At 39.6% G+C, this 27,862-nt stretch overlaps 1 protein-coding gene across 3 annotated transcripts; it reads left to right on the top strand.

Annotated features, from left to right (window-relative positions):
• Window positions 1-185: 185 nt before the first annotated feature.
• Window positions 186-27,862, top strand: rinl (Ras and Rab interactor-like). Of its 3 annotated transcripts, none has more exons than XM_036556769.1 (12): window positions 186-487; window positions 3,051-3,180; window positions 4,060-4,219; window positions 11,175-11,283; window positions 13,527-13,599; window positions 14,454-14,542; window positions 15,448-15,539; window positions 16,734-16,953; window positions 18,025-18,642; window positions 22,624-22,941; window positions 25,002-25,133; window positions 25,858-27,862. In XM_036556769.1, the coding sequence occupies exons 2-12, from the start codon at window positions 3,140-3,142 to the stop codon at window positions 26,217-26,219; spliced, it is 2,214 nt and encodes a 737-aa protein (XP_036412662.1). In that variant the 5' UTR covers window positions 186-487; window positions 3,051-3,139; the 3' UTR covers window positions 26,220-27,862. The 3 variants fall into 3 exon arrangements, with proteins under 3 accessions (XP_036412662.1, XP_036412661.1, XP_036412663.1); XM_036556768.1 differs by having other exon boundaries at window positions 18,022-18,642; XM_036556770.1 differs by lacking the exons at window positions 186-487; window positions 3,051-3,180; window positions 4,060-4,219 and adding an exon at window positions 5,848-5,883 and having other exon boundaries at window positions 18,022-18,642.

The raw sequence follows: 27,862 nt of genomic DNA, 5'->3' as shown, positions 1-27,862 counted from the left end.
AGCTCTATAAATATAGGACAGAGCGTCAGGATGCCGACTCCGTCTGTCAGTGTACATGTACTGAGAAAGCCTGTTCAGTTCAAAGCAGCTCAGCTCTGCCTGTTAGTGAGCGTGTGCGTGTGTGTGTGAGTGAAATAGAGAGGTTTACCACAGAGAGAGGAAACACACACTCACACACACTGACACACACACACACAATAGCTCAAAACTGGGTGTGTTTTTTAAAAAAAAAGAAAAAAAAGGAGAAATATCACACATTGTTCCAGCTGACCAGACCGGTGCAGGTCCAGTCAACTCCAGCAGGAGAGGAGAAACCCTTTGCTGAACGGCTGTGAAAGTGAACCTTTGACAGCTGTGACTGGCAGTAGGGAGGTGCTGAGCGCCGGGGAAGGCCGTGCAGCGAGGAGCTGTAGGCGTGATGCTCAGTGGGTGGCAGCTGCGAAGAAAGTGAAGAAACGTTGTAGAAGCATCCAGAGAGTCGTCACATGTGAGTTATCACTTCTAACTTTTTTTAATGTTTGGTGTGACAATTTGCTGGTTCTACGTGTTGAGTTTAGAGTGTTAGTCTGACTGAACGTTCGTAGACCACAGAGTGCTGCGCTGAAATGACCTTGAACATGTACATCACTTTAAACACTTACAGTAGTAGCTGTGTTGATGTACTTCACATTTTTCACTGCTGATGAACCTTTCTGCCTTAAAATCACTCATTTTGATCATTCTGTTTTCAGTTTTTATCTGTTAAAACCACTTAAGCTCTTTAAGAGCCATAAATGGATCCGTGCTTCATTTCCTAAGTCTTATATATTGAATATTAGACTCATAGTGGCTACCAAACTATTCTATTTACAGTAGACCTGAATTTAAAGTTTAAAGGGGTTCAAATGCTTGATGATATCATGAATCAATGGGGCCGCTTTTCCCCCAATTTTCATCCGATCAGCTCAGATGAGGGCTTAGATATCAATAGAGAGGCACAGGGAGTGGACAAAATAACAGAAACACCATGAACTAGTCATACTTATTGGACATTTTATCAGAAACGCCTGCCGTAAGCCGGGCGATATGGCAAAAATAGCATATCACGATACTTCAAGACATTTTCACGACACACGATACATAATCACGATATCTAGGTTCTCTGAAGCTTCATAAGCTGGATCAGAAAAAGAGCCACATTTTAAATATCCTAAAAAAGTTCATCAGTGTTCTTTATGTACTGAGAATATCATGGATATTATCAGAAATGAGTATTGCAACAGAATTTGTCACAATAACTATAAAATATCATCATATTGACCACCTCTAAATAGAGCTAAGCTTAAATATTAGAGCTGATCCTTCAGTTCAAGCAGTAAATCTCAAAATAAATGTTCATAAACAAGAACCCACCACTACAATAATGTTAATTTCTGCTAGTGCCTTTATGGGATTCTAGTAGTATGTTAGCGATGAGCTAGCAGTTATTCACATGGACATTTTTGGGCTGTTCTAGTTTAAACACAAACATTTTAATCTTTTAAAAGTCATTCCATATTTTTTATCTGAAGCTTGTAACAGACATTAGCTTATATTTGAGCTTGTATCAGTGTTACAGTGACTCTTTCAGTAAAGAGTTCTGACATTGAGCTGCTGACATTGTTTTACATTCCTCACAACTAACCAGAAGACTGCTTAGACTCGTATTCACAGTTGGTGACGTATCTAGAACCTCCAGAAGATGTTTAATCTAATCTTCTTGGTTGATCCGCTTTCTAGTTATGTTGGTAGTTAATCGAACGTGTAAGGTCTTCAGTCCAGTTCCTGAAGTCCTGACCAATGGGAGAGCAGCTCAGTTATATCTGATATCTACATACCAAGAGAGAACAATCCTTATTGGATCATCTTCTGTCCAGATTTTAACCCTTTTGTTTCCAACCAAATTCCAACAGTGAAACAACAAGCATGATGATTCCATTAAATCAAAAATTACCTAAAAATTACAGACATTTATGTGTTTATTTCACAAAAGTCATCAGGCCTCCAGAGGGTTCCTCACTGGAGACCTAATAATAGACCATCCAGTCAGTGGTGGTCCTGTGGTGGTCCCTTTCCAGTGATAAATGTTGCAGAGGAGGGGTAATAAGCATAACTGTAATAAACTACTGTAAACCTTTATGTGCACTTATATGGTATATATACCATATACTAATTGTCCAATCGTAGCTTAGCAGCTGTAACTAGGCCTCGGACAAGGAGTCCTCTTATATCCCCATATGGAATCTGATATCCCCAGATGGAAATCTGATATATGGCAATACATGTATTTGAAATATGTGACATACATTAGTGTATATGGATTTCCCTCATATACTGAAGGTTTATTTATCACATATGTGACATATATGCCAACTTATTTGAAATTGGCCCTTTCCAAATATGAGAAATATATTTCAGTTATACATCACCCTATACAAACATATATGTGTAACACATATTTAACAATATAAGTTAGAAAGCATTAATCATATATACTAGCTCCATGTTATATAAAATTTTTTTCATTGCATATATATGTCGCTGGTGTATTTTATTAAATTTTTTGCTTTGAAAAAGGTCTTTCAGTGTTTGTATCAGAGGGACAGTGTACATGTGATCCATATATTATCAGACACATATGTATGGTCCATATTATGCATATATGTCCAAGATTTGATATATGTGTACATATATCACTGCTGTCGGAAGAAAACCTTCTATCTCATTTTTTGTCGTTTTTGAGTTTTTGACATATTTTTGATGCCTGTTTGACTTTTCTGTACAGTCTAAGCTCTACAACCCGTTATAGCCGCCGTCCCCAGGCTGAGAAAACACCTAAAATTTCACCGTTCATCACGTCTGTTGGTAACATACCAGAGAAAAAGATCAACACCCAGATAAGAGCAGAGAAAGTAGAAATAGCTGAGGTAAAAGGATGTGGCGACGCTGCCGGCACATTGCTTAATTTCCTTCTTTGTGTCTTACTTCATTTCCTTGTGTTTCGTGTCGGTGTCATGACTACGTTGTCACAGCACGGATGGCGGAGTCACAGCAGCGTTCTGAAAGAGGCCTGAACACACATCCTGAAAAGGTCACAACTGCACCCAGATGAACAGGGACGATGAAGGGACTGGAGGACGAGCCCACACACAGTGGGAGCAGGTAAGAAAACAACGTGTTCACATCATTATATTAAAGAGTGATTAAGTGGCCATTGACTGAAAACATGGGGTGAGTGTTCCTAATAAAGTGGCCAGTGCGTGAAAGCACAGGGTGGGTTGGTGTTTCTAATAATGTGGCCAGTTAGAGAAATCACAAGATAGGTGTTTCTAATAAACTGGCCAGTGAGTGAAAACACAGGGTGGGTGTTTCTAATAAAGTGGCCAGTGAGTGAAAACACAGGGTGGGTGTTTCTAATAAAGTGGCCAGTGAGTGAGAGCACGTGGTGAGTGTTTCTAACTAAGTGGCCAGGGAGTGAAAGCACAGGGTGGCTGTTTCTAATAAAGTGGCCAGTGAGTGAAAGCACAGGGTGGGTGTTTCTAATAAAGTGGCCAGTGAGTTAGAGCACAGGGCGGGTGTTTCTAATAAAGTGGCCAGTGAGTGAAAGCATGCGGTGGCTGTTTCTAATAAAATGGCCGGTGAGTGAAAGCATGGGGTGGGTGTTTCTAATAAAATGGCCAGTGAATGAAAGCACAGGATGGGTGTTTCTAATAAAGTGGCCAGTGAGTGAGAGCACAGGGCGGGTGTTTCTAATAAAGTGGCCAGTGAGTGAAAGCATGGGGTGGGTGTTTCTAATAAAATGGCCAGTGAGTGAAAGCATGCGGTGGCTGTTTCTAATAAAATGGCCAGTGAGTGAAAGCACAGGATGGGTGTTTCTAATAAAGTGGCCAGTGAGTGAAATCACAGGGTGGGTGTTTCTAATGAAGTGGCCAGTGAGTGAAATCACATGGTAGCTGTTTCTAATAAAGTGGCCAGTGAGTGAAATCACATGGTGATACATTAACTCTGTTCCATTCACATAAATACTCTTCCTGTTTCCAGGACAAGCTCACATAACAAGATAACCAATGGGGACTCATCGAAACAGAAAAGTCCCATGAGTCTCCTGCATGGTCTGCGCCTGTGTCAGGAAGCCTGGGACCCGGGAAGCCCTTGGGACAAGCATGGAGCTCACGCCGCGCTCTGGGGCAGACCTGCAGGGGTGAGTCTCAGTTAACTTATGATGGGTGGTCCACTAAGACTGTCTCCTTCAAGTGTTTAAACTCTCCTCCAGAGTGGATGGTGAGCGTGCACATCCACACTGGTCAGTAAAACGGATCAGCATGTGGAATTGGAGCTTTCTGTGCGCTGCAGTGTTTCCTATCATTGTATAGAAGAAGCTGCTGCCTTTATTGTAGAATGCTGCATGATAGTTTGTGAACCACATTCAGAACACAATCCCCATCACGTTGCCATGGAAACCTTATTGCTCAGAGTAACAAAAAGACACAAAAATGTGAGAAATATTAATGTTGGTGCGTTCACTCATTTAAAATGGCAGTTTATGACTCAAAATAGATAAGAAATATACACAAATATCAGGTTTGTTAGGTACATGTTCTTTACGTATCATAAATGAATATGATAGCAGTGTTGATGAATCACAGTGTGAATGGAGGAGAAATGGAGGCAGAAATAGATGCTTTTTGGCCAAAGGTTAAAGTTTTTATAACAGAATTTGGACTTCAGTCCTGAATTAAGATTAAGAGACCCTTATTAGTCCCACAACAAGGAAATTTCACCTCCACAATCTAACCCATCCGTGCAGTAAAACACCACATACACACAGTGAGCACACTTGCCTGGAGCGGTGGGCAGCCTTATCCACAGTGCCCGGGGAGCAGTTGGGGGTTAGGTGTCTTGCTCAAGGGCACCTCAGTCACGTACTCTTGGCTCAGGGGATCGAACTGGCGACCTTCCAGTCACAAGGCTGGTCCCCTAACCTCCAGCCTATGACTGCCCCCAGTATGAGTATCTACAATATTATGGCAAAATATTCAACACTTGCCATCATTTGAACGCACAGTGTTTATTTGATTGAACAGAAAAATGAAATTATAACAGATTAGTTAACTGCATATAGCTTCGTTCAGCCTGTTCTGAAAGGAAAAATGACAGTGAGATGAGGACGATATAGTTAGTCTCCACTGGGTGTCCAAAAGTGTCCAGACAGCCCTTCTAATATGTGAATTCAGCTATTTTAAGGTCACCCATTGCTGAAAGCTTGTACAATCTCCATAGAAAAGCACTGACCAATAGAATGGGATGCTCTAGAGCAGCTGCACATGAGCCTAGAATCACCATGCTCAATGCCAAGCGTGTGCTAGAGGGGTATAAACAGCATTGGGCTGTGGAGCAGTGGAACTGTGTTCTCTGGAGTGATGGAGCTCCATCCAATAACTTTGGGATGAGTTGGAGTGTCGTTTGGTTCCCCTGTAGCCAGAATACACTGTGAATACAGGGTTAGTGCATTTAAATGAAGAACTGAAAGCCTGGAAAGGTGTGACTGACCCTAAGCGTACAGATGCTGTTCGGATCAGAGCAATATTTAACGCTATACAATAGAATGAGACATAAATAACAAACATTAGTTACAGTTGATCTTATTGTTGTAGGATGTTCATAAGCTTCCTTTTCTGTCTACTTCCCTTTTGATCACAAACCATTGCAGAAGTAGCAGTACTTAATCAGACAAGTCATGCTGGGGGGGAGGGGGAGGGGGGGAGAGAGAGAGAGAGAGAGAGAGAGAGAAAAGATAGAGAGAGAGAGAGAGAGAGAGAGAGAGAGAGAGAGAGAGATGTTGGATGATGGTAACAAGCAAGTGTGGTAAGATATACTGGCTAAATTCACCATTTAAAATACTTTAAATGCATTTGAAATGTACTTTATATATTATATACATTTATATATGAGACTTAAAGATCTATAGGCTTAGCTTTAGCAGGAAGGACGGAGGAGAAGCACATAAACTGTTGTTATTCAGGAAATAGAAAATAGATTCAGTCCCTTTTGAGCTCAGAAATGCCTCTGATATTTAGTTTTGAACTCATGCTGTAGCTTCCAGGATTGCGTAAGAGAATCTTAGGTCAAATAAAATTTCAGTAATGCTACCCAAAAAATCTGAATTTCGCAAAAAGTATTTTTGACATTTTGAACTGACTGAAAGGTTCAGTTTCAAAGACAAAATATTGAACAATCTGGGATAAAAATGTAACGTTTTGTGGGAATTTACCACAAAACCAGCTGATTTAAGATTAAATTTGTATTTAAATCCGGTTCACATCTCAGCTCACTTTAGCTGTTCTGTGGTTAAACGCAGTAACTTAAGACCTGATTCGGAACCAGCTGCTGCGAACTTTAAAGAACCCTTGTCCTGCACTCTTAAAAAAGATGGTTCTTCAAGGGTTCTTTAGTAAAGAAAATGGTTCTGTATAGAACCATAAACACTCAAAGAACCCTTTGCTTGATTAAATGGTTCGTTGCATGGTGAAATGTTCTTCAGATTGATGGAGAATGAGCTGTAGATGGTTCTATATAGAACTTTTCTATATGACACCAAAAAGGGTTCTTCTATCTTCTATCTACGCTTTTTGGTGCTATTTAGAACTATATAGGGTTCTTTGTATGTATATGTTATGTATAATACATACATAAAATACATAACTGTGTATAATATGATACATGATCATTTTGCAACCTCTCTTTATCTCTTAGAATTAAACAGACTGTTTCTGTTACTGTGCCTTTAAGACTGATATATGTAAATGAGCTCTGTGCTGATTGGTTGCCCTTTATTGTGCTTTATTAAAAATAACAAAAGCAGTCTGGGATTAAACGCTCCTTATAACTTCAGCATGAATAGGCAGGGCTAAACTGTTGTAGGTTGAATGGGAGGAGATATCATCGCTGTCCAAAGTAAATCAAGTGTCTCTAAAATAGTAACTTCACAGTAGAAGGCAAAAACGTTCTTAACTTTCAATGCAAATTAATGTAAAAAGATTTTATTCCGAGCAATTTTGGAGCATTTCTTTTGGTCCATTCAACATGAAATTTTCACAGAATGTAAAGGGCAGCTGTCGTGATCAAATGATGTAGAAAAGTAAAAATCGAAAAAAAATGGAGATCCATGTTTTTTAGCAACAATTTGCACATGAGTTTTCTTCTTGTAACATCACAGAAACAGTGTAGTTTCCAAGGAGAGTGAACGTTTTTGAAACTGAAGGTTTTGAAAATGTAATGTTTACATGCTACATCAAACACCTTTATTTCCAGAAAACAAGGGAAATTCAGTTTCCCATAAAAATGAATAAATTGAAAAATATTAGGACCACATCTTTAAAATTTTGTATGGCTGTTTTCCCTTTACTTATTATGGAAATTCATGATCTGATCTACCTTGCTGAGTTGGTGTGGAATGACCAGTTAGTTTTCATATTTATTTAATCTGAGGATAAACACTTACCTGTTAGTCATGCTGTTAGAAAGGCATTCATCACGTGACATGTTGGTTTACCTTCAGCAGATTACATTATTGGTAAGCTAATAAGGTATATTAATGATTTTTATTCAAACAGTACAAATTTTAACCAATTTATATAGTATAATATGATATTATATTATTCATATACATATAATTTACAAAAAATTATAGATTCTTTAATATTCTGAGCATATTTGTTACCCTTTTTTGACAGAAAGATATCTTATCGGTATCTTGGATGTCTTATTGGTTCGAAGCCTATAATTTGACCCATGCGCAAAAAATATTAAGCCAAGAATTGGCAAATTTATCATTATATACTCACTTTTTTCCTGGCGTATGATTACGGATTAAGTAAATTAACAGCACATCATGCAATCTTTTGTAACTGAACTCAGCCCAAAACTATAAAAATATATAATATTGCATTTGGTTAAACGGCCTGTATTTCCTGCAGATTATGATTCTATAATTTGTAAATTATCTCCAAACAGACATTATACATTAATATATCAAATCATGTTATTAATTAACCGAATGAGTTAGCAACATGTTATTACTTAATAATTCTTTATAAAGGGCTATTCATGTTTGACTCAGTCTTTTATTGATTATGAATTATGTCCTGATGTGTTAGTCTACGCATTAATGTACTGTGACTAAGGAGTTAGTTAAGTATTAAGAAATGCTTATTTGTGGACCAGTATTTTAAAGTGTTGCTGTATTTATATTAAGTGCTGAGACTGTTGTTTAACTGACTTCTGTACGTCTCTATCTTTGTACACAGTGAATAGAAGCTAATACTTCCTGTTCCAAATAAGAATAAATATAAATATGATGAACCAGAGGTCCCAATGTCTACATTGCAGACATAGCTATTATACTTACTTAAGCGCTGAAGGGGAGTTTCATTTCTGAAGAGTCGTCTGCTCTTCCAGTAAGAGTCGCTGACGGGGAGAATAGAGGGAATTTGATCTCATCTTATGTTTCGGGGCTTTACAGACCTTCATAACCTTTAATATGTTTAAGCTTCATGATATACAGCAAAAGTCAGAAAGGAGAACAGTCATTACAGTCAGAACAGCCATTAAGTGCAAACTGTTCACTTTTCAGTTTCAGGGAAAAAAGCAGAAAATATTTAAAACAGAAAATTACAAACAGCTAAATCTACTCTCAGCTGTGTGAGTCAGTGAGTCACTCTTCACCTTTATTCCAGCTTCCATTCTTTTCAGGAAACTCACTTTCAGTTCCCCAAAGAGTCTGCAGACACACCTCCAAAGTTCAGTCTTAGAAGCTGGTTGATCATTTTCTAAAGTAATCAAACACATTCAGTGGTGTTGAGGTCTCGACTCTGGGGTGGTCAGTCCACTGTTCAGCTCCTTGGGTCATTCTACAGAAACGTCCATTTTTGAGCACCTAGCGTTTACAGATATATAACATTTCAAAAACATGTTAGGGTTACAATTTATTTATATTTTTAAATAAAACAATACGTTACTTTAACAATTTCACCTTCTTGAGCCTCAATTTAGCAGTATAGTTTTTTAAATCAATCAAATAGAATTCCTAGCACCACAGAAGAGCTCGTCCCCACAGTCATGTGTGAAGGCTGAGGCCATATTTTGTAGAAAAAAAAAACAAATTTTTCTGCAATTTTAACTACAATAATCTATACATGACTATGGAATATATAAATTAAATGACATAAAGAAAACAAATGCCAAATAAATATTATAAAATATATAATGAAAGTTGTTGTCCCCAGGAGTCGTGTCACTGGTGTTACCGTGTAACAAAAAATCTCTTATTTTGAAATAAAAGTCACACTGATGATATCACTTGACTTCCTTTTACCTGTTTTCTGAGGATCTATGAATAAAAGCCCATGGTGAGTCCACTGAGTCTTTCAGTTATCAGAAATTTTCTCATTTAGCTCATGATTTCATATGAAGCTTTTAGCTGAAGTCACTGGTGTGACCTACTTTATTCTGAGGTAATTGTGAAAAAATAGAATACAAATGGATTAAATTACATATTTTAGTGGATATTCCATGATTAACAACATGTGGTTTGATGCTCTGTAGCAGCTGTTTTGTAAAAAGCATGTTTCATTAAAAATGTCTCTGGTGTTACCTTTCTTATGTGTAACACCAATGAGGATCGGTAACACCAGTGACTCCTGTGGACAGATAGAAAAATGGACATTTCTGTAGTTTGACCCAAGAACGTCTTGATCTTCTCAGTCTGCTTGAGGTCTTATCTTGCTGTAGAATGAATTTCTTTCTAAACCACATATGTCAGGCTCTGGTCCTCATGGGGCAAAACACTGAAGACTTTAGCGCCGTTCCTCATTGAACAGACCTCATTAACTAATTAGTAAGGCCTTCATGAACTGAATTCAGAGTTGTAGATTAGGGTAAACACTAATATCTGCAGCCCTTTGGCCCAGAGGGTCCCCAGTTTGACAGGCCTGCCCTAAACGTTTTTTAGAGACTACTGCAGTAATGATGCGCTTAAATTGGTGCCAGCATTTAAAGGGGAATTCCATCGATTATTCATTTTTTTTCTAATATTAAGTGGTTAAGATGTAAACAAAGACAATCAGAGTGATTTGATGTGAGATAATTCATTTGTAGAGATACTTATCAACACAGATGTCTTTACAGTGGTGGTGATAGGAACCAGGGGTTGCCACGACTACCTGCAAACGCTAGGGACACAAAAATGGACATTTTTTTGGAATGACCATAAACTAAATTTTTTGCGTGTCATGATGAGTCATTGTGTGATTAATGATTCCCTCTTAAATTAGCAGCAGTGGAGTTCAGGCCGTGACGTGTAGATTTCCGTTTGAATTGAAGTAACCCTGAGATCTTTCGCATCTCTCTCACTCTGAGTCTTTTTTTCTTTTTTCGGGTTAGGTTTTCTCAGCCACTCAACTTCCTTTTACGTGTGTGTGTATGTGTATGTGTGTGTGTGTGTGTGTGTGTTTTGCATGCATATTTCTTCAGAAATGTTTAAAAAATTCTTCACTGTCATTTCAAAACTACATCAGTTTATTTTTTAAGCCTCTTGAGAACTTCAGCTGTGCTTTATATTGTGTAAGCGTTTCATGCTGAATGGTCCAGTGCATCTCACTACATCCACTTACATTACATTAAGATAAGAGTGTTTTTCCTTCTTCTGTACAGTCAGCAGAAATGTTTGTTACTCAAACAACAAAATACTGTATAAGCAGTAAGTTAACATGCATCTGAATCATTGATTGAAGTTAAATGGCCTTTATCTTACATTTTTCTTGAATTTTATGTCCTATCCCTTGACGTCTGTTTATAGTGTTACTGCTGTAGGCTGAATGAGTGGGGCTAAACTGCTGTAGGCTGAATGGGTAGGGCTAAACTGCTATGTGCTGAATGGGCGGGGCTAAACTGCTGTAGGCTGAATGGGTGGAGCTAAACTGCTGTAGGCTGAGTGGGTGGGGCTCCATAAACCTCCATTTAACCATGTTTATCTGATCAAATGCAGTTACAACCCCAAAATAATGATGCTAACACCAGCAGTTTAGCCCCGTCCAGCTTTACTGAGCTCCTCTGATCCCCCCACCATTCTCTTTCTCTCTCTCTCTCTCTCTCTGCAGAGTTTCCTGGTGGTCCCTGACTCCTCTTCCCAAAACAAAGTTCTATGCATGTCCGTGGGGGGGCAAGGAGACCCCGTTCGAGACTTCCCCATCCTTCACACAGGCTCAGGTGAGAGAAGCAAATGTTAGGAAACAGGTGTTTATCCTCTCTAATGGTCAGTAGCCAGTTTTATCATCACTCTTATAACTTAAGAATAACATGCATCTAAGTTCGCATTGCTCTCCATGTAGTTACTGAATAATTACCCTTTTAGGGAAACGCCACCAATTTTTCAAAAGTTCCACGTTAGTTAAATGTAAGATGTAAACAGTCATTCAGAGTGGTTTGGTGTGAAACGCTCTGTTCTAGAGAAACTTACAGAGTCAGAATTGTTCACAGTGGTGGGGATAGGAACCAGACGTCCACCTCTAAAAGCTCCCTCATAGAAAGTTATTACATGAAATGGTTATGAATTCACTGCCTGATGACTGAGACACTGTTTTATGATTGCTGTGTGATAAGTTTTGGCCTAAAATGTCTTGTAATCCATTTATTTTGATTTATTTGTTGGAGGGATACATGCAGGGCATTGTAAGACAAATTAGTTCCTAAAGAAAATGTATTTTTTCAGTTTTTCCACTGTTTTCCATCATCAACATTCCATATAAACTCAGAAGACTCGTGTAGGTTCACTGGTGGCTTTGGATAGTAAATAAAATGGCTATATTTGTGTTGTAGTCATGACGACCCCTGGTTCCTGTCACTAAGTCTGTAGCTTTCTCCACAACAAACCATTTCATATCAAACCACTCTGAATGACTTTGTTTACAAAACTCAGTTTATATCACAATACCTACATTTAGAGCCAGTTATTCATTCAACCTAATGAGAAACTGTAGAACAGACTCAGTTTATATCACAATACCTACATTTAGAGCCAGTTATTCATTTAACCTAATGAGAAACTGTAGAACAGACTCAGTTTATATCACAATACCTACATTTAGAGTCAGTTATTCATTCAACCTAATGAGAAACTGTAGAACAGACTTGTAGTAGTCTCAGGGGTTTAATGCTGAGCTACAGTATTCTGTGCAATACCACAAATAACACAGTGAACTCTAATTTTAGGCTGCAATGCCCCTCCTAGATTGCGGTTATTAACTGACTTTTTATTCAGTATCTATTGTGAAATATGTGTGTGAGGAATTATAGTCAGGGCTCATGTACAGACTTAGACTTGCAGTTTAGCTTCTGAAAGTTGCCTATCAGTCAAAACAGCAGCAGAAGCGAAAATAAATGTGCACAAATGCAAGCAGCCATGTCAGCAAAGCTGTAGGTTCACATAGTTTGCTTGTGAACTATAGTGCACTCTTAAAACGATAGTTCTTCAGATTGATGGGGAATGTGTTGTGCATGGTTCTATATACAGTATAGAATATATAAACATAGAAAATATATATATATATATATATATGTATTATATATTATATTCTTCCATTGTTACAAGCTTGACCATGAGTTCTATATAGAGTCATTTCATTGTTAAATGGTTCCTCGGATTGGAGAATGTGTTGTACATGGTTCCATACAGTACCTAAAAGGGCTCTGCTATTGTTACGATGTCATGTTTATGACAATGAAAAAAGGTTCTACATACATACATACATACATACATCATCTAAACCGCTTATCCTTCTGGGTCGCGGTGGGGTGCTGGAGGCTATCCCAGCTGTCACTGGGCAGAAGGCAGGATGGTTCTACATAGATATATACTATATACAACACATTCTCCATCAGTCTCAGGGACTGTTTCACCATGCAAATAACTATATAAGTATATATATATATCTATATAGAACTCCTGGTTCTAAATATTGCCAATTCCTTTCCTAAAGAAGCCTTGAAGAACCATGTTTTTTAAGAGCGCACATTATCACAGTGCAGGGCACACTGTTCAGTGATATAAACAGCAAAATAAGATTTTATTTACTATCCAAAACCACCAGTGAACCTACACGAGTCTTCTGAGTTTATATGGAATGTTGATGATGGAAAATAGTGGAAAATCTGAAATAATCATTTTTTGGGGGGACTATTTTGCCTCACAACACCCTGCATTGGTGAACTTGTTCTTTAATGTCTTCACAATAGCGTGTATCACAGTTACTCAGAGGTTCACAGTATGTTTACACTTGGCCGCCAGTAGCCGTGATGATGCTTCCTGGTTCCATGTGCCTGCGTCTGAAGTTACCACTAGTTTGTCCGGTTTCTTTATTTGACTCAGCTTCTCACACTCTCTCATCCTGTCTCTCTCTCGCTCTCGCTCTTGCTCTCTCTCTCACTCACTCTTACTCTCTGTTCTCATTCAGCTCTGCACTTAGCTACGTCTCACCTGGCCTTCTCTGACCTGCTGCAGTTGGTGGTCTTCTACACGTTGAGCAGGTAACTTCATAACGAGTCATTTTCTGTTGTTTAGCAGGGCTGTGAGAGCTCAGTCTTCACAGTAGCAGGCGTGTACAGGCATGTTTGAATGTCACAGATCTGTTCAGGAACACAAAGGCTGAATGTGTTTATAGAAACAGCTGAATCCATTGAGGACTGGTTTTCAGATATTTTCTAATGATTATTATTATTGTGTACTGTTATAATTAGCATTGTCTTTAAATGTGGTATTTCTTGATAATATTTTTAAATGCAGTACAGTACAGCACAGTGCAATACCACATGGTACAGTACTGCACAATACTGTACAGTACAGTACAGTAGAATACAATGCAGGACAGTATAATACAATACAGCACAATGCAATGTAGCACAGCACAGTACAATATCGTACAGTATGATACAATGCAGTGCAGTACAGTATACAATACAGTACAGCACAGAATAGTACAAAAAAGTACAGTACAGTATAATATGATGCTGTATAGTATACCACAGTACAGTACAGTATAATACAATGCAGTACAGTATACCACAGTACAGTACAGCACAATGCAGTGCAGTTCAATGCAGTTCAAAACAGTCTGGAATAGTACAGCACAATACAGTACAGTATAATACACTGCAGCACAGTGTAGTACAGTATGATACAATGCAGGAAAGTACTGCAGAATATAATACAGTACTGCACAGTAAAGCAGTATGGTACAGTATAGTACAATACATAACAGCACAGTGGAGTACAGTGCAGGATACTTTTGGACAAACAGCGTATGTACATACTCACCTCAACCTCACACCTTCTCTCTCTCTCTCTCTTTCTCTCTCTCTCTCTCTCTCGCTCTCTCTCTCAGGGACGTGTTGCCTCTGTGTTTGTCGGTCCCTATATGGGTGCGCAACGTGGCGGAACAACCGGGCCATCACGTTTCACAGCTGGGTCCAAGTTAGTCCTTTAATTTTGCCCGTCCACTCAGGATTTCAGATACATTTAATTACACCTTTTTCAAGGTTTTACTTTCTTAAAATATGTTCCAGGGAATGTTACGAAAAATATTAAGTGTTTGTATGTTACTATAATTGAGTGTTGTATTAAATATGCAGCAAAGTTTAAAACTCCAAGAGAGAAATATGAAATATAAATACTGCTTATCAGATCTATAATATAGAACTAGGTGGGTGTGGCTTATTTTTCTGTTCAGCACACTTTCAGCCTGCTACGGCGCTGAAGCAGAACTAAGCAGAACAGCATGAGTGAAATGGAGAAATGAGTGAAAAAGAGTGCAGGTGGTGCTGTCGACCCCGCAGTGTCCACTCTTTAAAAACATCATCCAGCTTTTAAATGGAGAACCTTAATGAAGGTTCTTATTCACTTTACTGCTGGATCTGCATCCAGGGAACACTGGTACAGCTGGTTGAACAGACAAACGAACACATGGATAGACAAACAGACGGATAGACAGGCAAACAAATAGACAGACGACAGGCAGACGAATGCTTGGTTAGCTTTCTCTCTGTAAATGTCACGTCTCAAGCACAGAGAGACTAAACACAGTTTAGTTAAAGCTGTGTGGGTGGGGCAAACCACATCAGCCTTGTGATTGGTGAGGTCACTGCTTATGTAAGCACTACTGAAGATTAGGACTGCCCCATTTACTTAAAAAAAGGAGAATTTTGGATGTCGGATAGTTATTCACAGGACATTCTGTAAATGCTTATTGTGTCCCGCCAGATTAACCTGCTTAAAAGGAAAACACTGGTTTCAGTTCCCTGGAGCTTTAAACCGTTCAGTGCTTTATCACTGGTGCTCAGTGTCTTTCACTCATGTTTATTGATGTGTGTTACTTTCAGAGGCCTGGCTTTGTCCCTCATCAGACCTCCAGCCTGACACAATGAGTCCAGGAACGTCGGACACTCAGGAAACTGTAATGTGCAGCATACAGGTACAGCTTTCTTCATCATATGGTTTAAACGAATAGCGCACTGTTTTTCAACCTACTCTGTCTGCTGTTTTTGTAGCATATATATATAAAAGAATAGAAGCCAACAGGCAGTTGATAAGTTCCACCAATAAACGTTCATGCGAAGCATATTTTTGTAAAACACTAAATGAGTTTATGTTAAAGGTGTTTTTGAACCATTTTAAAGTTAAGTTACATGTGCAGAGAGTTTTTACAGCCACCTCTGATCACCATGCTAGTAAACCTTATGCTGCGTTCACATGTTGGTGGTAGACGGCCGACGGCAAAGTGGATATTCCATTGTTTTCAATGGAGCCGCACTGGAAATTTCTGCCACCATTGGCAACAAAGGAATATTCTGTCAGGAGTTCAGTTTTCCCAACTGCTGCTGTCGACCACAGCAGTAAAATGAAGTGAAAGCTGATGTTTTTCTGGGAGCCATAAATGCCGAACATCTCATTGTTGAATTATACAACACAAGGTGAAAGAGTGCAGAGTGTCATCCTGCCTTTATCCACCTTAAATAAAATCTAACGCTCTCCTCTGATGGTCATGATCCTCTGATTTGTGGCAGCAATGCTGTCAACATGCCAATGTTTGCGTGGCTTTATGCTGCCGTTGGTCGCAGAATGCTACGAGGCGCGAATGAATGTTTTTTCAAAGTAAACATGTGAACGCAGCATTAGAGGAAGTGAAAGTGACCGGAACTACTTTTTTAGTGTTATTCCAGTGTTGTAAAGTTGGATAATATGTCATAAGACCAGCTTTGGTAAGATATTATCTCAATTCTACTGTTAAAGTGGAAAAGCTGAAGTTTCAAATTCACCTTTTATGATGTACTTCAAAGATTTATTCATGGAAATTCAAAGCAACTGCCTTCTGGCTTCTTTTACATGCAGGAGGTGGGGGAAAGCACTGCCCTAACAACCAATTATCATGCCCCCCCTGAACCCACTATTTTTCACATGCTTCTGTAGTGGCAAGTAACAAAAAGCAATCAAAGTAAAACTAAATTTTAAAAACTAATTGACATAGTAAATACATAAACAGACAGATTTGCTGTAAATGCAGCTCTTCCTTTGGATTCTGTCCTGAACTTGTGGCTCCTCTGAACAGATCTACCATTTATCTCTCTCTCAGTTTTCTGATCACAATATTCTGATCATTTCATGGCAGCTGACAACAGCAAATGGGGCTCTGTGCATCATCAACCCCCTGTATCTCCAAGAGCACGGGGATGACTGGCTCACCAACCCATCAGGTGGCCAAAGGCTCGTTAATCGCCCAATCAACAGGCGAGACAGGCGGCTGAGCACGGCAAGACACTGGGAAGGGGGGGGGATTAAGAAGAGAAGCCTCTCAGTCGACGAGTCCTCAGCCAGTGTCGACAGCTCAGGTGATAGAAAATCTCATTATGCTATACATTCACTGGCCGCTTTATCAGAAACACCTGCTTTATATACTCAGAGAACCATTTCATGCTTAACTGGTTCTTTGCAACATGAAATCGTTCTTCAGATTGATGGAGAACATGTTGTATATGGTTCTATATAGCACCAAAAAGGGTTCTGTTTTCTTTACGACGTCAAGCTTCAAAAATGTTCTATATAGAACCATATACAACACATTGTCCATCAATCTGAAGAACTATTTCATCATGCAAAGAACGTTTTAAGCATGCAAATGGTTCTTTGGGTGTTCATGGTATATATGTCAAATTTTGCAGTGTTAAAAAGTGATGATTTGTTTGTTGATTTGATTTGAAATGTGAGATTTCATGATCATGAATCATTTAATTGTTTCCTAAAGAAAGAATCAAAGCAAATTGATTGATTTGCACCGCTGATGACCAGGCAATGCAGAAAAATCAAAACAATCAGTTTCAGTGGAATTCCACTGATTTTTAACATTTTCTCATAACTCAGTGTGTGAGATGTAATCAGAGTGATTCAGAGTAGTTTGTTGTGAAATGGTTCAGGTTTCTTTACAGTGGTGGTGATAGGAACCAGGGGTGGCCATGACTACAACACAAATATAGACATTTTATTTACTATCAAAACCACCAGTCATCTGAGTTTATGTGGAATGTTGAAGATGTAAAATTGTGGAAAATCTGAAATAATGAGTTTTCTTTGGGGGCTATTTTGCCTCACAGCGCCCTGCGTATTATGTATCCCTCCACCATGAATGGATTTGAAGGCCAAAATCTTCTCAAAAGTATCATAAAACAGCGTCTCAGTCATCAGGCAGTGAATTCATAGCCATTTCATGTAGTAACTTTCTGTGAGGCAGTTTTTAGAGGTGGACGCCTGGTTCCCATCACCACCACTGAACAATTCTGACTCTGTTTCTCAAGAACAGAGCGTTTCACACCAAACCACTCTGAATGACTCTGTTTACATCTTAATTGCTTAATTATGCAGGAAATTTGAATGCTTATCATGGTTGTATTTCCTCTCTCCAGCAGGGTCTCCAGTTAAGACCCCCGTCTCTCCAGTGACCTCAGGGGGCGTGGTTTTGCGCAGGTCGAGCTCTTCCAGTAACCCGGATCCTCAGAGGAGAGTGAGCACGGACTCTTTGAGCAGTCAGCCCCCTCAGTCCCCCCACCGCGTGTCCTGGGTGGAGGACAAGTTCTGGTTGAACCCCCCACCTCCCCCCACCTTACTCCACCCCCCATGCCTGGAGCTGGACTCCCTGTCCGTCAGCAGCATGGAGGAGGAGCCTGAGACCGAGAACACTTCGAGCTCCTCCCAGTCACATGCTTCGTCCCGCCTCCAACTGGCAGACAAGGTGAAGAACCGCCTCTCAGCAGTGGGCCTGGCTCTGGGGGGGCTCGTGTCTCCGCAGCGGCGGCTGTACAAGCGTGTGCAGGAGATGAGCGAGCGCAAAGACGGACCCTTCGCTGAGGCTGTGAGGGTCTTCATTGAGCAGACGCTGAAGGGCGGGATGATTTACGGTGTGAGCAGCACAGAGATGCTGCAGGAAGTGCGCTCTTCGCTCACAGCCCTGAAGGAGGCGCTCTACGACTACGCCGAAATCCAGAGCATCATAGACTGCCTGGGGGACACGCCCGATTTTGAAATAGGTAAGAGAAGTAGGAGTAAATCAATTAAGCAATTCAGTTAAGTTTAAGCTTATTTAAAGGGCCCATATCCTACATTTTCCTATAGGTTTGTGTGGTTTTATGTACCAAACATAATGAATTTCCATTGTCCAACCTTTCTCTGTCCCTTACAATTAAACAGGCTATGTGTTACTATGCCGTTAAGACTGATATGTAAATGCGCTCTATTCTGATTGGCTGCCATGTACTGCGCCTCATTCAAAAAGCACTTAGGCTACGTTTACATTACCAGGTTGAAGCGGCACAAATACGATTTTTTGCCCTAATGTGACTCAGATCTGATGTTTTCAGAGCTGTGTGGACACACAAATCTGATCTTTTCAAAGCCGACCTGAGCCACTTTCATATGTGGTCCTAGATTGGATACCTGATTCGTGGCCATGCAACCTTAATGTGACGTTCAGAACGGAATTTATGTGCTTTCATTCAGTGTTACCATGGCAACAGCGCCGAACAGAAGTTAAACCCTGTAAACGGTGGAAAAGCAGCTCATCTCACCTTTTTCTCCTTCGTCTCGCTCTAATAATGAAGCTGAGAGCTGATCAGAGTTTATCTTTTCAGTGAAGCTCGTTCTGCTCGTTAGTTTGTTGCTGGTGATGCACGTGATTCATTCACATGACGTTACTGAGTAGGATGTGCGCATGAGGGTCATTTCAGGACGCTGGTTCGTTCACATTAATGACAGATTTGAGTCACTTACCTAAACGAGTGTGAGTCATCGAGTCAGAGAAATCGGATATAAGCAAAAAATATTTGAGCAATGAGGTTTGTAATGTTAACGTAGCTTGAGAGCTGATATACTTCTTATAATTTCAATATGAATGGGTGGGGCTAAACGTCTAGGTGGATATATGTTAATAAGTTTTTCTTGTGACATCACAGAAACAATGAATTCAAAATGGCCTCTTAGCAAATTAGCTTCCATATATGAGCTGTGATTTGCCTGGGAAGTGCACATTGTAGTGTTTATGTTAATTCAACCTTCTTTATATCAAAAAAGGGGAGAAAAGCTATTTTTCTGCAGGCCCTTTAATTCGTTTTATTCCATTTTTATATTCCCTTTTAGTCTTTTTTGTTTTACTTTTCTGTCTCACTATTTTAATTGTAAAGCATTTGAACTGCTGCATTTGAGCTGCAGTATGAATGGTGCTCTACGTTGTTATTACATTCTGATTGAACATTATTTAAATATTTTAACCCACTAAATTTTAGGTGTATTAATCAATTATTAAACCTAAAGGCAAAGTTCAGCAGAAAATTTACCAAATTCCCCCCCACACACTCCAAATGTAGTCAAGCCAAGTCAGATTTGGTGTCTTAAGTTTGCTTCTTTAGTTGTAAGCCAAGTAAGTGAAGCTAAGAGGCTAATGCAGCTAACAAGTAATGGTAGCTTATAGTCCACCTATTAATATTTTCTTTATGACTGATATATTCTGCCCCTCCCCTGCTGAAAAAAAACACAGAAACCATTAATTGTTTCTGTTGTTTCCTGACGCTTTTGTAATATATTTTTTTGTATAAATTTTGTTTTTTGACCAGGGTATATTTTTGGTTTTTAAATCTGAATTTACATGATCAAATCGTAAGGCAAATTATTCAGTAACTGCATGAAATAAATGTAAATTTTTATTTTATTTACTTTTTTTTTAAAAGTTCTCCTCAAATGAACAGAACATGTGTTTTATGATCATACACATATTACTATATGCTTACAATTTACTGCTGAAAGCCAAATATCTTACACGCTCTTTGTATTATTTTAAATAATTTTTACATAATTTTTACAGAGCAGATCACTGAAGAGACGCCATCTGTTTATAGTTTATAGCCCAGATTTGTGGAAAAATGGGTCGACTTTCAGTTCAGCAAAATTACATTACCCATCTATTTGACTGGAAAGAAGACAGTTACAGCTCTCATATGACACCCACCTTTTGAACGTAGCTTATGAAATATGAAAGTTATGAAGAATATGACGAAGTGCGTTTTGGAACCACCGGTGGTCTCAAGGAGTGGAAAAGATTAACGTGTTGATATCACATTATAAAGGATCCTAATGATTTCACAGGTCACCATTGGCTGATTGTAAATGCTTTCGATGGCTTCCTAATGGGATCTAAAGGTGTTCCACAGGAAACTAGTGGTCTCTATTAGAAATCATTAAGCCCATTTTCATTAGAAAGCAAAACTATTAGGTTTTAACCCAAATGGTTTCTAATAGTTCTTTTTCAGCAGGGTCACTAGAGCAGACCGAGCAGGTCAGCAGAAAGCTAACTGGCTAACAGGCTACAGTAATAAAAGACAGCTTTGATGTGTTACTTACATGTCTGTTAGCTTAAAAGTCCTTATTTAAACTGGAGCTCACATTAGTCAGTGTTGCCAACTACTTTCAATGGAAAGTAGCTGAAGCCTAATCAGAAAGTCACTAAATGCCGCTAGGTAATGCAATGCGCTAATTAGCATATTTGTCATGCCATCACGTCATATTTTCCTTTTGCCTAGTGTCAAATGGTGTCAGCCCACAACGGATACATCAAGCCCAAAGACAGTGGTTATGCTGTGATTTTGGTTCCATTTACACATAATATGATCACTTGATAGTGAGGTAATATGATCACTTGAATCACACGATAGTGAGTGATAAGACAGTAATAACAGTCAAAACAATCAAATTGTTTGAATTACAACAAAAGAAGAGTAAACAGTACAGATTCATGTCTTTCCCTGCTGAAAAAATGCATGACATTCATTCAATATTGGTCTATGCTGGTTAATGCTGGTTTATGCTGGTCTGAGGCTGGCTCAGCTGGTCACCCCGCATGGTCATGCTGGTTGACCAGCATACCAGCATCTAAAACACAACATATCGCTGCTGTCCTAAAACCTCATATCTCCAAAATGATAACTTTACAGGAGAAGCAAAAGACAAACTTCACTTTCAATGTAAGTCAATGGAACCAGAATTTTTTCCAATTCATTTTGGGTCATTTTGGGTGTTTATAGATAACAGTGTCAGAAACCACATAAGCAAGTCCATTTCCTGACTTAACTCTGCACGGTTTGATACGATACATGATGATGTAGGCATGCAGTTAGCACCATGCTAACTAGGGATGTTAATTAGTTGCTGTACTTGTTAGCTACATTAGCCTAATAGCTCCAGCGCAAAACTAAAGGAGCAAACAAAACATGCCTCAATCATTTACACCACTTGACGAAATTCAGGCTTCAAGATTTTGCAGTTTTAAGCTGTAAAACACACCTTTGTCCATTTTTCCCATTTGTCTACAGCACCTGTGGTGGAAAAACCAACACAGACTAGCATGAACTCTATGCTGGCCTAAGCTGGTCCAAGCTGGTTTATGCTGGTCTGGTGCTGGTGTCACCCAGCATGATCAACATGGTTGTCCAGCATACCAGCATCCAAAACACAACATATCGCTGCTGTTGAAAGAAAACCTTGTATCTCCATTTTTGACCTTTTTTTAGTTTTTGACATAATTTGAAAATGCCTGTTGTTCTTTACATTGTGTGTAAATTTCATGATGAATGGACTAAAATAAATGACCTAAAATTACTTGGAAAAAAGTCTGGTTCCACTGACTTACATTGAAAGTGAAGTAGGTTTTTTCCTTCTCCTGTAAAGTTACCATTTTGGAGATACAAGGTTTTTCTCCTGACAACAGCGATATGCTGGTTTTGCTGGTGGTTTTTCTATCAGGGATGATGCTAAGAGGTGTACAAATGCCTCCATTGCTAGTTATTAGCCTCATAGCTAAAAGTAAAGAAACTTTTGACACCAAACATGTTTTTGCTGATCAATTCCATTGGAGATAAAGGGGGAAACTGTGTAAATTTGAATGTCCAAGCTATTTTTTTAGGCTTATAATCCACATGGATGATAAACTCCTCAGCCTTTACTGTCACCCTTTCTCTGCCCAGATGCCATGTTAGAGAACGCTCTGCATAAAGTGGCCCTAAAGCCAGTGTGCTCCCATCTGTATGTGTGCATAAAGTCGGCACGGCAGGACGACGGCAGTCTGCAGCGCCTGCAGGGGAACCAGCGTACTCTGTCCAGCCGCAGCCTGGAGGAGCTGGAGGGCACGGCAGGGGCCGGGGTGCCGGACACCGTCATGCTGGAGAAGATCCAGCAGCGCTGGGCCACAATGCACCAGGACTACTCACCCACAAAGAAGGTGAACACTCTGCTCAAAGTCTGCAAGAACATCTACCACAGCATGAGCGCCAACGCCAAGCATGGTGAGTATACGTATGATCATGTATGTACAGTCGTGTGACGAAGTTTGGTCAAATTCCATGTGTTTGTTGATTTTCTAAGTGAAAATGAGTAACACCTTCTACAGAGAGTCCGCACATTTTAGTACATGACTACTGTTTATTGGCTGAAATTTAGCACATTGGGAAAAAGCAGTAAAACAGAAAATGCCTGGATAAAAGTTATATGTAAATAAATAGAAATTGTGCACTAAAATAAGCAGAAAACCTGCTAATATAATCTGGCCACATGCCAAAGACTGTTGCTCATCTGTTGTGTCCACCAGCTCTTCATCAGTGGTCAGTTTCTGGCCACAGCTGGTGTTATTTTGATGTTGGACCACAAGACCACTAGCAGGTGACTTTCTTCTGGTCAGAAAATTACCACTGATGAATGGGGTAAAGGATGAGTGACAAATAGATGGGCTGCAGTCTATGACTGTACATCTATGTACTGAGCCTATAGGGCAGGTGTTTCCACTAAAGTGACCAGTGAGTGTATAATGAGATGAGATATCCACGAGCAGGAAGTTAAAACCATTCATACGACACTCAAATCGCTGATGCGCATGACTTCTGGGCAGAGGCATAACTTACAATGCAGTTAATTAATACTTATAGTCAGTCAATTTTCAATCAAAACAGCCATTAACCTTTTGTCACCCATTTTTGCCTAGTAAAGTGGGCGCTGTTCCTTCATACTTTAGGATACAGTGATGATTTGGATCTTATTTGAAAGCAAACACTCTCAAGTATTTTCCCCAACATTCAAAATAACTGTCTGAATTACTGACACAGAGTAACACAGAGATCTCTAAACTGATCTCTGGCTCTTGCCGTGTTATCAGACCACATGTTTTGGACTATGGTGTCTCTGAGGAGAGCAGAGAGGCTCTGAAGGTGAGGACACACAGATTTGCTAGCATTGCTCATTCGGTACTCATGATGGAAATGAGACGATTGTTACTGCTGTGAATAACAGATCATAAAATGCTTTGCAGGAATCAAACCCTGAGATTTCTGGCTTTCTAATAGTGTATTGCTGGACAATTTGATGCATAAAAATTATGTAAAAAAAAACAGAAGTGAACGAAGGAAAAGTGCTTGTACTGGTACGGTGATCTAGAAAAAGTAAAGTTCATTTTTAGGGGGCATGTCTGAGAATATGCCATAATCCATTTGCATAATGAAGGGAAAATAGGTGGGAAAAAGAGGAGCTTCCAAAATTGGAGTTCAAAATAATTAGAGACAATTGGACTCCTAGCAACCACCTGAAAGACCTGGCAGACACCGAAACTGTCCCCATCACATAAACAGCCAAAGCAATTTAAGATTCTTCGAAGCATCAGTGGAGCACGCTGGAGGATCAGCGCAAGTTTGGGGATGCAAAACAACATCTGGAGTTGGTGTTTTGTTTTTTGGCTGAAAGGATCTTAAATGCTGGAACAAATTTTAGCGCATCATTAGCGCAGTAGTCTCTGGAAACGTTTGGGGACAAATTTGTTCGGAAGCAAGATAAAACCTCAAGCACACTGAGAAGATCAAGAGATTCTTATGAAACAAAGAAGCTGCTGGTGTTCTTAAAACAATGGACTGACCACCCCAGAGTCCAGACCTCAACATCACTGAATGTGTTTGATTACTTCAGAAAATGATCAACCACCTTCTAAGACTGAACGTGACTGAAAAGTGAGTCTCCTGAAAAGAATGGAAGCTGTAATAAAGTTAAAGAGTGACACACTGAACACTCAAACAGCTGAGAGTAGATTCAGCTGTTGAAGCTTAAAGTGTTATTTTCTGTTAAATATTTATTTCTGACACTTAAAAATGAATAACAGAAAATGGAAAATTCAATAAATCTATAACAAAGAGGGTCTGTCTCACACATACAGAGAGAACACTAATTCACTAACAGAATAAACTCTATGTCGGTGGTCTATGGGTTGTGCAGATGTCCTAATTACGCTGTATGTTAAGTATTGCAAGGTTAAGTTTGTGTGTGTGTTGATGTGAATGTGCACACTGAGGGGTCTCTTTTGTGACAGGTGTGGTTTTCGGGGCTGATGATTTCCTGCCATGTCTGACCTGGGTGCTGCTGCGCAGTGATGTTGTCACTCTGCAGATCGACACGGACTACATGATGGAGCTGCTGGACCCTTCTCAACTACAGGGGGAGGGTGAGGTGTACCTGCATGTACTGCAACCACTCACTGCTTTAATACACAAATAAAGTTACAAAAAATTATAAAATCTGATTGTGGCATTTTCAAATAGTTAGATGCTTGATAAACATGCATATGATGACATATGATACTGAATCTATTCAGTTCAGGGCACATTTTTCAAATGTTGTCATAATTTAATCATTAAGATGTTTCTAAAGTCATATAGCATATAGGTAAAATAAGGATAGGTGTTTCCAATAATGTGATCAGGTAGTGGAAGCACAAGGTGTGTGTTTCTAATAAAGTGGCCAGTAAGTGGAAGTAGAAGGTGGGTATTTCCAATAAAGTGGCCAGTTAGTGGAAGTAGAAGGTAGGTGTTTCTAATAAAGTGTCTAGTTAGTGGAAGCACAAGGGAGGTGTTTCCAATAAAGTGGCCAGTTAGTGGAAGTAGAAGGTGAGTAGAAGGTGGGTATTTCCAATAAAGTGGCCAGTTAGTGGAAGTAGAAGGTAGGTGTTTCCAACAAAGTGGCCAGTTAGTGGAAGCACAAGGGACGTGTTTCCAATAAAGTGGCCAGTTAGTGGAAGCAGAAGGTTGATGTTTCTAATAAAGTGGCCACTTAGTGGAAGTAGAAGGTGGGAGTTTCTAATAACGTGGCCAGTTAGTGGAAGCATGAGGTAGCTTTTAGAGGATAAATAAATAAACATTTTTCTCCCTCTCTTTCTCTCTATATCTTAGGTGGATACTACCTGACGTCCCTCTACGCTGCTCTGTACTACATCAGCAGTTTCCAGCCTCGGCTGGCGGCGCGCCAACTCAGCGCGGAGGCCCACAAGTCCCTCAGCCAGTGGCACCGCAGACGCACTCTCCACTGTAACCAGTCTCGGCGCAGCAGGAACCGCCGGACGTTCAGAAGAAGCGCTCGCGTGGAAGAGGCAGTGGAGGGCGCGAAGGACGCAGAAGCAAGCTCTTCCACAGAGAGAGAGGACTCAGGAGATGGAGCTGATATTGAATCAGCTCTGCCTAGTTACGTGACGGAGGCGCTGCAGAGACTGAGTGAGGATTTGGAGATCGTTGGAGAGGAAGACGAAGATGATTAGATGCAGTTCTTGGAAGATTAAAGGCTCAGTAACAGAGAACCCTGATGTTGGGCAGCACACTGCAGGAATACCTGCAGACAGGCCTCCAAAAACCACCTGCTACCATGTCGGTGTCAATGCTGTGCTGGGAACAGTTCACCACCCAAATAATATCTGGTCTGTAGTGGTCCTGTGGTGGTCTCCTTGCACTGATGAGGGTAGAGGGGGCTTATAAACTGTACAGTAAAAGATGAGCTACAGTCTGTAACAAAGTGGACATGTGTGGTACGTGTTCAAGGGGCTGCAATGATCCCCACACGACCAAGACTATATTTAAATAGTTTCTTTTTTTTGTTTGTTTGTTTTTCATTGGCAGCGCAGCCTTGGTGACCATGACGTTTGTGTGCCTCACTGCTGACTGTCACATTGTACTCTTGAATTAACCACTGAGGCCTTTTATACCAGCCGTGCGGTAAACAGCAGTAGTAGTCATGCGAACACCAAGTGCAGTTTTAAGCTGTGTTTTTGCTGCATGACTCTAGAACAGAGGTATTCAAACTTTTCCTCCTGAGGCTCAACTAAAACAGACTTGTGAATTTACAAACTGCAGAGTATGTATAAAGAAAATCAGGTCAAATCATCCCATTTGTCCAGAAATGTTATTGTCTATTATTAACTGGCTAACAAAAGAATAAAAAGCAGCGTATCATAATAAGAGCTTCATATAAACAATTTTATGACAGAGTTTGCAATTTTCTATCTCAACTCTAGAAGCATGTCTGCACCAAAATTCCCAGTGTTTTCAACTCATGACTGGTTTCACTGGTTTATTCTCACAAGCATGACAAACACCAGGACCCAATTTAGGATTACAATTCGAATTACAAAGACACGACGCAGTGAGGTTTGAAGATAACATCTGTTTCCTTTTCCCCCAAACTTTTATTTTTATAATGTGAATCTATTCCTTTTTTATCTAATTATTAAAACCAATATATTTTACAATTTGCATATTTTATAAAACAATTAAGAGTTAAAAGTTCTGAAAACAAATTTTGAATTAAAGAAAGGAAACGACGGGCCTTATTCGCCACCTGTTCTTAAGAGAAAATTTCTTCTTAAAACCCACTTATGCAATTTTGATGAAGATTCTGACTCACCAGTAAGAACAGAATCTACACACACTCAAGAGCACAAAGGTGAGAACAGTTCTGCGCTTTAAGTACACGTCATGACTCTGACGTAGACTATTATTAGGATCTTTCTACCAAATTTAAGATCAAACTTGGGAAGATATTGGAGAATAAGGCCCAATGACAATATCAGTAATAAGAAACATGCATCATGGTAATTTAAAAACGCTAAAACAGAAAAATGAATAATTGAATTTTTTGCTGTTCCACATAGAGCTTGAACTGTAGGCTTATTATGAATCAGTTTGGGGCTGTTTTGTGAAAATGGCATTACTTCTCGCTGAAATAATACAGGCCCTCACACCACAGCCCTAACTGAACCTAACATAGAGTCCAGTGAATGTAGCAACGTCGTAATAAATCATTAACAGCGACTGAGTTACTGAGTCTCCTGTAAGCTTAAAGGGGAATTCCACCAGTTTTTCAGGTTTCTTTACAGTGGTGGTGTTAGGAACCAGTGGTTGCCATGAC

Source organism: Colossoma macropomum, unplaced genomic scaffold (assembly GCF_904425465.1).
Source record: "Colossoma macropomum unplaced genomic scaffold, Colossoma_macropomum, whole genome shotgun sequence".
Classification (NCBI taxonomy): Eukaryota; Metazoa; Chordata; class Actinopteri; order Characiformes; family Serrasalmidae; genus Colossoma; species Colossoma macropomum.
Note: the sequence above shows the minus strand (reverse complement) of the source record. Positions and strands in the feature narration are given on the sequence as shown.

What these genes read in the sequence shown, in the direction of transcription:
- rinl (XM_036556768.1), top strand. Translation starts at nt 3,140, where the DNA reads ATGAAGGGACTGGAGGACGAGCCCACACACAGTGGGAGCAG. An exon ending in CGTTTCACAGCTGGGTCCAA is followed by an intron (nt 14,543 to 15,447) that starts GTTAGTCCTTTA and finishes TGTTACTTTCAG; the next exon opens with AGGCCTGGCTTTGTCCCTCA. An exon ending in TTCTCAACTACAGGGGGAGG is followed by an intron (nt 25,134 to 25,857) that starts GTGAGGTGTACC and finishes TCTATATCTTAG; the next exon opens with GTGGATACTACCTGACGTCC.